Source organism: Onychomys torridus, chromosome 18, assembly GCF_903995425.1.
Source record: "Onychomys torridus chromosome 18, mOncTor1.1, whole genome shotgun sequence".
In the NCBI taxonomy this organism is placed as follows: domain Eukaryota; kingdom Metazoa; phylum Chordata; class Mammalia; order Rodentia; family Cricetidae; genus Onychomys; species Onychomys torridus.
The window spans coordinates 59,054,999-59,065,342 of record NC_050460.1 but is presented as its reverse complement, the minus strand read 5'-3'; the positions used below and the strand labels follow the sequence as shown (position 1 = coordinate 59,065,342).

Below are 10,344 nucleotides of genomic sequence, written 5' to 3'. Positions count from 1 at the left end.
GCATTTTTACATGGCTGGGTGATATGCTTTGGATATGAAGTGTCCCTCTACAAAAGCTCCTGTGTTGGGGTGCTTGGTGGGATCTTTATGAGTTCGAGGCCAGCCTGGTCTACAGAGCGAGTTCCAGGACAGGCTCCAAAACTACACAGAGAAACTCTGTCTTGAAAAACAAAAAACAACAACAACAACAAAATGGGATGTCGTTTTGTTCCCTGGCAAGTTTTAATATAAATAAGTCGGTGCCACCTTTGCTGAGACTGCTGTCTTCCTTTACAAGAAAATACGTGCGGAACCTTGGGACATTCTTAAGGCTCTGTGACAAGATGGTGCAGGTCAGAAGATGAGTTTGTGGGAAACCTGGAGCCTTGACATAAAGGCAGGAAGAAACAGAGTGGGCCTGAGGATCCTTGGCAGTACTGTGGTGAACTGTAAGCCACATCATGGTTGCAGAGGGGAGGAGGCGTGGTCTCAGCGTCTCATCTGGTTGATCCTGAGAGCTGTGCCCTAGCTTTCAGCAAACTTGGGGTTCATGACAGTTGTGGTAGCACTCTTGAAGAGGGGGTTGTCCTAGGAAGGAACGAAACATGCTCTTGTCAGTTCAGGGAGTGGGTCAAGATTCTAAGCCTGCCCAGCACAGCACACTCTGGGAGCTCGAAGGCTAAGCTGCTGGGGTAAGGGATGTGTCCTTACTCCAGGACAGCCACAGTCCCCTTGTGAGAAGTAACAGGGTAGGGGAAGACACTCTGTGTGGGTCTCCCAAGCATGGCTGGGATAGAGAGTGTACCAGTTGCTCTCTGTGAAGGGCCAAGGAGGAAAGGAAGCATGCATGTGCTTGCTGTGTGGGTCCCCAAGAGAAGCCACTCACATTATTCCACTGAGACTTGAGCTTCTCCTTCTCGAAGCGTCTGTACTCCCTGAGGTCAGTCAGGTGGGTCAGGGCCTTCCAGATGACCAGGAGGAGGACACCGATCAGCACAACACTTACCACTGTGCCCCCTACGATAGCAGCCACATTGGGGCCCTCCACACACTCTGAGGAGGGAACACAACCACATGTCAGCCCCTCCCTACAGTAGCCAATGTTCCATAGCTACACCTGCCACAGGAAGCCGGCTCACTCTTTGTCACATCTCACGAGTAGATGATGGAATCTAGCCTCATCCTTACCAGAACTGAGACCAGGCCCTGTGCTTCCAAATGACACATGAAGGCCACTTGGCCTGGCCCTTGTTCACAGAGAAGGGGAGGCCAGGTCAGTGGCCAACCTGAGGTAAGCCTGGATGAAATGTCAGCATCCCTGGTCACTACCTGCTGGTGTATTTGGACTAGGGTTGTGTTTGAACCATCCCTGGCTGTCTCATTGTGCAGTATGGGAGTGGGATCAGGGAGTAAGGTCTGAGTTGGCATATCCAGGCGAAGGGATTCTATGGTGACCAATGCCAGGAACCAGAGGCCTGTGTTCAGCAGCTGAGGTAGCCATGTGATGAACAGGGCAGTGTCCCAAGGTCCAGTGCTGAGCTGGCCTCTCCTGGGTGTGGGCCCTGGGATGCAGTAGGCTATACAGCAGACCCTGACTGTGGGACAGAGGTACTATCACTATGGACCTCTCTCTGCTGGGTCCCCAACAACATTGTCACAGAATCTCGCCTATCACTGTGGCCTTTTCAGGGAAGCCAGTTGTCTTCACATAGGTTAAATATCTTAGCCAAGGTTGTATAAAACCAGACACAATCCCAAACATGCCCATGAGAGTAACCTGGAGGAGCTCTTGCTCGGGCAGGCTGGAGCCAGCAGCCCCCAACCAGGAGGATAGGTCCTGAGCTCCAGGTCCTGTATGGAGTCTGCATCCTACTGCCTTTTATGGGGTTCTGACTTGAAGAGGGGCTTGGGATCAGGGGCTCCAGGGCTCAGTCCTTATGAACCTGGTATGTCACTGGCCTGAGCTGCCAGTGGTCACCTGAGTAGCCTCCTCTGCAGTTCCCTCAGCTCTCCAAATCTGTGTGAGGTGGGTAGCTGGAATCCCAAGGCTCCTTGTCTAAGCCTATAAGGTACCCTGTCACATCTTTTTGTCCAAATCCATCATGCCCACCATTTTTGCTCATTGTATTCAACATACTTCTAAGTTGTTCAGCCTCCGACTTCCAACTTCCTCTGTTGGGTACCCCAGGACCCCAGGACCTCTTTCTCTCAGCTCTACTCCTCTGCATTTCATTCAAAGAGAGACTCGCTCCATGCTCCGGCCCACTCATCTCCACTCCGTTAGGTCCCAGCAGCATTTTCCTTTGTTAGTGTCCACTGCAGCCCAGATATGATGCGTCCACTTGGTCAATGACAGGACAGCAGCCATCTTTTTCTTTTTTTTTTTCTTTTGGGTTTTTTTCAAGACAGGGTTTCTCTGTGTAGCTTTAGAGCCTGTCCTGGATCTCACTTTGTAGACCAGGCTAGACTCAAACTCACAGAGATCCGCCTGCCTCTGCCTCCCGAGTGCCGGGACTAAAGGCATGCGCCACCACCACCTGATGACAGCAGCCATCTTCTACAATAACAAGACCATATCTGCCCTGTTCTTTGATAAGACTATTTTTACCTGGCTCCTGACAAGATCGTGTTCACTTGTTCCTAAAGGGACTGTGTTTACCTGGCCCCTCATAAGACCATGTCCACCTGGTTCCCAGGCAGGACTGTGACCACTTGGTTCCTGACAGGACAGTGTCCACACTATCCAACAACAGGGCAATGCTCATCTTATACCCCACCAAGAGAGCTGTTGGTTAGACTTTTAAAAACACAGTTTGGGGGCTAGTGAGCTAGATCAGCTGGTAAAGGTGTTTGCTGTGCGGACTTGGTGACCTGAGTTTGATTCTATGATTAAAAAGGGTGAATAAACTCCTGAGGGCTGTCCTCTGATCTGCACACATGCACTCATATATGTGCACACTAATAATAATAAAAAACTAGCAATTACAGGAAAAAAAAACATAGCTGAGTATGGCCACTTTCTTTCTGGAAACAACTTCTTCTTCTTCTTCTTCTTCTTCTTCTTCTTCTTCTTCTTCTTCTTCTTCTTCTTCTCCTCCTCCTCCTCCTCCTCCTCCTCCTCCTCCTCCTCCTCTTCTTTTTTTTAAATTTGTTTTTTTGGTTTTTCAAGACAGGGTTTCTCTGTATAGTTTTGCACATTTCTTGGAACTCACTTGGTAGCCCAGGCTGGCCTTGAACTTATAGAGATCCACCTGGCTCTGCCTCCCGAGTGCTGAGATTAAAGGCGTGTGCATCATGGGGTGCTGCCTGCTCTAACCACAGACACTCTGCTTTCCCTTACCCCATGGTCTTAACTTCCTCTCTAGATGAACCTCTCACTGACGGCTGCAGCCTCACACTGTGTTGGGTATGTCTGGAGTCTAGCCAGGTGCCCCCTCTCCTTAAATGTGAACCTAGAGACCAGGCCAGAATCTTCTAAGTTCACTGGTGTCACTGGGCCTGGCAAAAACCAGAGACAAGTGGAAGGACAGTAGACAGTGCTTGGGGGGTGGAATCACCCCCACTTCCCTGAAGCTTTCCATGGGGGCCTCTGAGGAAGCAACAGACACCATCCCTCGGGATCCCCCATCAAATGGGAGATGCTCTGGCTGGACAGTGTGGCACTACAATGGCATCATACCCAATATGGAGTCACCATCAGGAAATGCCATCGGCTGTTCATCTCCTCATGCAGAGCCAAGTAAGGAGAGCAGAGTGAAAGAGAGAGGCATGGGACAGGGAAAGCAGATGGCTGCCAGCCTGTCCTGCAATGCTGCCCCGCCCAGGCATCCTGGGTGGCTCTCGTCCTGCTGACGGATCTGTCTTGCCCCACAGAAGAGAGATGTTCTTCTCTGCAGTCCTCCACTGAAAAGGTCCGCAAAGACCTCATGGTCAGAGTGCCTGTCACCACGTTCAACCTATGCCAGATGGTGTTTCATCCCGGGTATCGCTCAGCCTCACCTCGGCTGTCCTCCACATGCATGTCGTAAGTGTCTCTCCCGTCCTTCTGCTGCAGGGTGTAGGTTATCCAGCAGCCCTCCGAGTCCCGCTCCTTGCAGGGTGTTCTCTTCAGAGGGGTGAGCTGCAGCGTCACATGGGCGCACTTCACACTACAGTTCTTCTCAAAGGGGCCCTTATTGAATTTCAGGCACTCGGCACAAGAGCTGCAGAGGAGTGGGGTGGAGTGGGTGTTGAGAGGGTGTTAGGGCATGAGGTATGAAATGGCGCAATGATGTACAAGAGCGCACAGGTCTGCCAGGGTGCACCGGTGTGTAGAGATGCATGGTGGTGGAAGGGTGCACTAGTGTGTCAAGGTTTGTGAATGTGAAAATACACGGGTGTGTCAGGATGTCCAGGTGTGTGTGTGTGGGGGTATGCTGGTATGTGAGGATGCATGGCTGGACCAGGCTGTAGAGCTATGCAAGGTGGCATGAATGATTCAGGAAATGCAGGTGTGTCTGGTGCATGGTATGAAAGGAGTATGGGCATCTGCGTACCAGGTAGTCCCAGGTAGCAGGTCTGGGGAGCTCCCAGGACTAAGTGCAATGATGTGAGTGATGGGGGATGCCAGCTGTGTTCCTAAGAGGATCTGGAAGGCAGAATCAGTGTTAATGGAAACCTGGTTCAAGGGCTAAAGGGGCATAGATCCAGACCCCCTATGAAGCCAGGACTCCTGCAGGCATGCAAGGAGGTAGATGGGGGCAGGGACACAGGACCTGCTGCATCCTGCTGAGAACTATGGTGCAGTTGTGTCCCTGGGGGCTCCAGGGTTGTCCAGCAGTGAGACCAATATAGACAGTGGGAACACTCACGTGTAATTGGTGCAGGGCACGGGGCAGCCAGGACATTCCTCACACAGCGGTGGCTGGTAACCTCTGTCACATTTGCATCTGTTGCAGTGACACCGGCCACGGCCGCTGCATTCCACCAAACGTGTATTCAGACAGCCCTCGGTGGACCTCAGGCACTGGCAGGCGGAGCCCTCAAAGCCCTCCTTGCAATTGCATTGGCCACAGGAGCAGGAGCCCCTCACTGGAAAACAACCGAGATCACCAAGACTCACTTCCCTGCAGGTGGCTGGGGACAGGGAGCAATCCTCCGGCCATCCTGTTCCCTAGCCTGATATTGCCTTGCAATATAGCCTCCTCTGCTTCTACCTATCCTTCCTCATATGGCTCCAGAACACCATGGAAAGACAGCTGGGCAAAAACACAGGGACCAGGCATGCCTTCCTGCCCTGCGCCTCTAGCAACATGGCTACCATTTAGCCAGATGGGACCTCCACGTGGTATCTGAAAAGCCCTTGGATCAGGACAGGACTGTCACCTCCATTGCCTTCCCAGGACAAGGCTGACCCTCACGCTGAAACAGATTGGGCAGGGAAGCCTGGCTAGTCTGTCCATCTGTCTGTCCCCAATGTGCCACTTACTATCTCCCGGTACAAATGGACAAGAAGGTTCCCCAGGCTAGCCCTGGCCCCCGACACTTACTTAGACCACCGCAGACTTGGCCATTGTATCTTTCACAGTTGAAATTGTCACACTCGCAGTATTGCCCAAAGATCACTTTGTTGGGGCTGTCGCTGGTGTGGCACACACACTGCCCACAGATGCAGTCCCCCAGCCCTGAACACACGATGGAGCTGTTGTCCTTCCGACAGCGTCCTTCCAGTTCCTGGCTGCTGCGGCCTTGCGTCTGGCACTCACAGTTCTTCCCAATGTAGCCAGAGTCACACCTGGTGTGATGGGGAAGGGGCTTGTGTGCTTAGGTCCTCCCTTGGGATGGAGACACCTCCTGTCCTTCCTGGCCCAGAACTCATCCAAACACCTGTAATGCATGGCACGCCACACCTGCTTCCAAAGGTCTCCTAAGGATATGCCATGTACACCAGTCAAGGATGTCCCTGGGAGCATACAGGTGACTGTCCTATAAGCATGACACATATGGTGGTTTGAAAGAAAATGGTCCCCAAAGGGAGTGGCGCTATTAGGAGGTGTGGCCTTGTTGGAGGAAGTGTGTCACTGTGAAAGGCGGGCTTTGAGCTCTCCTATATGCTCAAGCCATACCCAGCGAGACATACCCCTTCCTGTTGCCTGCAGGTCAAGATGTAGAACTCTCAGCTCCTCCAGCACCATGTCTGCCTGCATGCCACCATATCCCGCCACAATGATAATGGACCAAACCTCTGAAACCATAAGCCACCCTGATTAAATGTGTTCCTTTATAAGAGTTGCCTGGGCTGGAGAGATGGCTCGGTGGTTAAGAGCACTGACTGCTCTTCCAGAGGACCTGAGTTCAATTCCCAGCAACCACATGGCAGCTCACAACTGTCTGTAACTCCAGGATCTAACACCCTCACACAGACATACTATACAGGCAAAACACCAATAAAATAAAATAAAATAAAAAGAGTTGCCGTGGTCACAGTATCTCCTCACAGCACCAGCAACCCTAACTAGGAGAACACCTCTGGCAGGCTCATCTGGGAGCTTCCTGGAGAGTTGCGTTAATGGACAGTCCTAAGAAGCCAGTATCTGACCTTGCTGACCTAGACCTGGAAGGAGGTCTGGTGGGGATATGACAGCATGGTCTCATCACGGAACAGAAGAATGTGGGGACATGATCCATAGCTTAGTGAGACAAGAATGTCAGTAGCCAGCCCTGACACCTCCTGCAGGAGGAAGCTGCAGAATTCGCTGACCAATGGACCAATCCTCCAGCCAAGTTAGCTCAGCTTTGTAGGGAGGCCACCTAGGAGACACTGAGGACCAGAGCAAGGTACAGCTACCCAAACCACCACTGTTCATAGAGTGTCTGGGAAGAGGAATATAATCAGTGTGATCTGAGGTGTGGGATAGAGCACCCCAAAGAGCAGAAACTGGGGAAACAGCTGAGAGAGGATGTCTGGCATCCAGGCTACCAATTACAGCCTCTCTGCTGGGCATACTGCACCCTTCCTTCTGCTTGGAATATCCCAGCCCAATGGCATCCTGAACTGAGGCCTGTGCATATATGTTCACAGGGTGGCTTTAGGATCCAAGCTGCCAGGAGTGGTCACCTGTCCCAGTGGCACTCTAGTGACATGCTGCCAGCCTGATTGCTCAGAGTCTCTGAGGTCAGAGAACTAGGGTACGGGAGTACTTGCAGCCCATCTACCTTCTGGGTGAGCTGGCCATACCCACCTGCAGACACCTATTCATGGGCGGGCATGCTGTGGGATGGCCATGCCCACCTCATCTACAGACACCTTCCCTATGAACTGATGTGCCATGGGCTACATGCACCCTCCTCACCTGCAGATGCCACACTCCATGGTACCCTTGCCTCCACAGAGACCCTGCTCCTGACTCTGGTCCCGGCACCGGCATTCACACTGGGGCATGACCCGCACAGTCACTGTATCAGTGAAGCCCAGGGCCCGGATGACAAAGGACTGCTCCTGGATGCACTCTGAAGCTGTGACCTTTACTTGGAAGGTGACCTATAAGAGAATGGTGGGGTTCAGTTTAGGGCTGTGGGTGGCCAGGATAATAGCCCTGCTCTTGTCCCCTTGCTGAACCGCTCCGGTATCCCAACCAGATACTTGTCCAGCTGTGCATGTCCATCAGCTGCCCCCGGAGGGTGCTACCATTCCATGCCCATCAGTCTACCCAGGGCCACTCTAGAGATTTGCAGGTATTCATTGTGTTGATAGGTGTGAACCAGCAACTGAGACCACATCTGGCACCCTTCCTGTACCCTTTCCCTTTTTCCTGATGCCTCATCTGGCCTCTTCACAGATGTTTAAAGGGAATAGATGTCTCATCTGGCTGCTGGTCACTAGTGGGTTCTTCCCTTGCTTATCCCTGTGATCTTCCTTTTTCTCCTAGCTGTGACCGGGAGTGGGTCACCAAGATCTCCCCAGGTCCCTCTAACATGCTGATGTGGGAACCCTGGGTCTCTCAGCAGGCCAGGCTCACCGGGTTGTTGATCTGCACACCGTCACAGTCCCCTCGAGATTTGCCTATACTTGATGCTCCATTACTGCAGAAGGAGTCGTAGGTGACTTTCAGGGTTTCGGGGAGAGTGGAGTGGTCCAGAAAGACCCTGGAGGAGAGTTTCTGTGGGTAGAGAGCAGCCACATTCAGGGGTGACAGGTTCGGCCATCCCTGCTCCCTTCTGGCCATCTCACTTCTCATACCCCTCTTGCACGCCAGTCGATGATGACACAGACATCGACTGGGAGCTCAGTGATTATTACAGAATGGGACAGCAGGCTGACAGCACCGGCGTGCTCTGAGACAGGCTACTGGCAGGTGATGAGCATAGACGCAGGCCATGAGCCCTGTGAGGACTATCTCCTCACTGTTGAACCCCAGGGTTAGCAGAGCAGGAACGACAGATTGCTGAAGCGATGTGAGAGATGAGACGCAGATGGAAGGAGGCAAACAGGAGGCATCCAGTGAGTGGACAATGATGGCGTCACCCAAGTCATCCCTGTAAAGACAGAGCTAGACATGACTGGGCAGTGATCAGGCATGGAGCCTGCTTGGGGCACCTAGGGCTCAGAAGGCTAGAGAAGGAAACAGGATTCCCCACCCTGGCCCCAGGATTTCACTCTGGTCGGCAACAATGGTGTTGAAGGGTCTCGAACACAGTGTGTACTGCCAGCCTTCAAGACGTTCAGCAAGCGGGATGCAGGCCAGAATGTTTGGGACACCCGTCACTGGGAGTAGATATCTGTTATTTGCTGGGGTCTGGATGGTGTCTGAGCCCTGAGCAGTGTTTGGTGCACATTGGTGTTCACCAGGACACCGAGCCTCTGAGGGAAGAAAACCTGGTGTACTTGGACAGAATGTCCATTGTGAAGGAGGATGATGGCTGAGGTGTCTTGGAGGGTTCACCCAGAATAAGGTTGGGGGATAGCATACAAGAGGCACTCTACCTTAAGGGAGTCTTCACAAGGCCCAAGGCCACTGTGATGATTTCTGGGGTCTCCCCATCATGAGAGGCATCATTCTGCCTTCGCCAGCCATTCATTCCCCATTATTCCATGCTATGGGATGTTCTGTATGTCAAATGTGTTGCTCTGATTGGTTAAAATCAATAAAGTGCTGATTGGCCAGTAGCCAGGCAGGAAGGATAGGGTAGGCGGGACAAGGAGGAGGAGAATTGTGGGAAGTGGAAGGCGGAGAGAGGGACACGGCCAGCCGCTGCCGTGACAAGAAAGAAATAAGGTACTGGTAAGCCATGAGCCATATGGCAAAGTATAGATTAATAGAAATGGGGTTAATTTAAGATAGAAGAAGTAGATAACAAGAAGCTTGCCACGGCCATACAGTTTGTAAACCATGTAAGTTTCTATGTGTTTACTTGGTTGGTTCTGAGAGTCTGGAGGATGAGAGAGATTTGTCCTGACTGTGGGCCAGGCAGGAAAACTCTAGCTACAATTCCATGTCGGCCAGCAGGGAAGAGCCTCAGTAAGAAGGGCCTGCCATTGGTGTTTCAGGGTCTGGTAGAGATCAGCCATGCCACCAAGGACACAAAGATGTGGGAAGGGGCGGGCACATCTCTCCTTACCCTCCCTTCTTTCTCCCTGCCATGCCTGTCCAGAAGCTATGAGGATCCCAGCAGAAACCCCAACCTGACAAGGTGTTCTACCCTGCCAATCATCTGTTGATCCATGGGGGCCAGCTCTGCCGGAGACTCACGTAATAGGCGTTCTTGATGAGCTGCACCACATTGCTGGAATCATCGGACAGTTCCCCCACGGCTGACTTGGGGATGATCTCTGTGAGTTTCTGTGGATGAGAAGATCAAGCTGGCATGTGATGCTACAGGCCCCTCCACAGCCACGAGGCTTGTGATGGATGCCCAGGGCCTCCCATTCTCATGAGATGGCTCACATGACATTGTTCAGTAAGTCCGTGATACGCTGCTGAATGCCAATGACAGATCCTTGGAGCAAACCCTGAGGAGCCAGGCCTGATGCCGCAGCCTGCTGTCACAATCCCTCATCCTAGCTGAAGAGCAGCAAGCCCTTAGGAGCTGGGTCTGGTGTCCCAGGCCTCTTATCCCAGATATTTGGGAGTCTGAGGCAGGGGGATGACAAGTTCAGGGCCCGCCTGGGTTACTCAGCCAGACTGTCTCAGAGGAAAAAGTGGACTGGCCTTGGGACTCAAGTCCCCTGTTGGCAGATTTCTCCCCTCATTACCCTGCTGTCTTCATGCCACTCATAGTGAGAGTTGGGACCTGCTACGACTCTGTGAGGAGCGGACAATCCATAGCCCAGTCACAGACAAGGACATGGGGGAGGTGGGCAGGTGTGAACATTCTGACCGTAAAGTA

General features: G+C 52.5%; 1 protein-coding gene across 1 annotated transcript in view; it reads right to left on the bottom strand.

Annotated features, from left to right (window-relative positions):
• Nucleotides 1-205: 205 nt before the first annotated feature.
• The window catches only part of Itgb2 (integrin subunit beta 2), a 31,023-nt gene continuing 20,884 nt past the window's right edge, over nt 206-10,344 (bottom strand). The window contains exons 9-16 of the mRNA XM_036167823.1: nt 9,708-9,797; nt 7,977-8,117; nt 7,311-7,498; nt 5,508-5,752; nt 4,830-5,049; nt 3,979-4,181; nt 866-1,032; nt 206-567 (exon numbers count right to left, since the gene is read on the bottom strand). Coding sequence (XP_036023716.1) covers nt 505-567; nt 866-1,032; nt 3,979-4,181; nt 4,830-5,049; nt 5,508-5,752; nt 7,311-7,498; nt 7,977-8,117; nt 9,708-9,797 — 1,317 coding nt within the window. The 3' untranslated portion in view covers nt 206-504. The remainder of the gene's footprint in view (nt 568-865; nt 1,033-3,978; nt 4,182-4,829; nt 5,050-5,507; nt 5,753-7,310; nt 7,499-7,976; nt 8,118-9,707; nt 9,798-10,344) is intronic.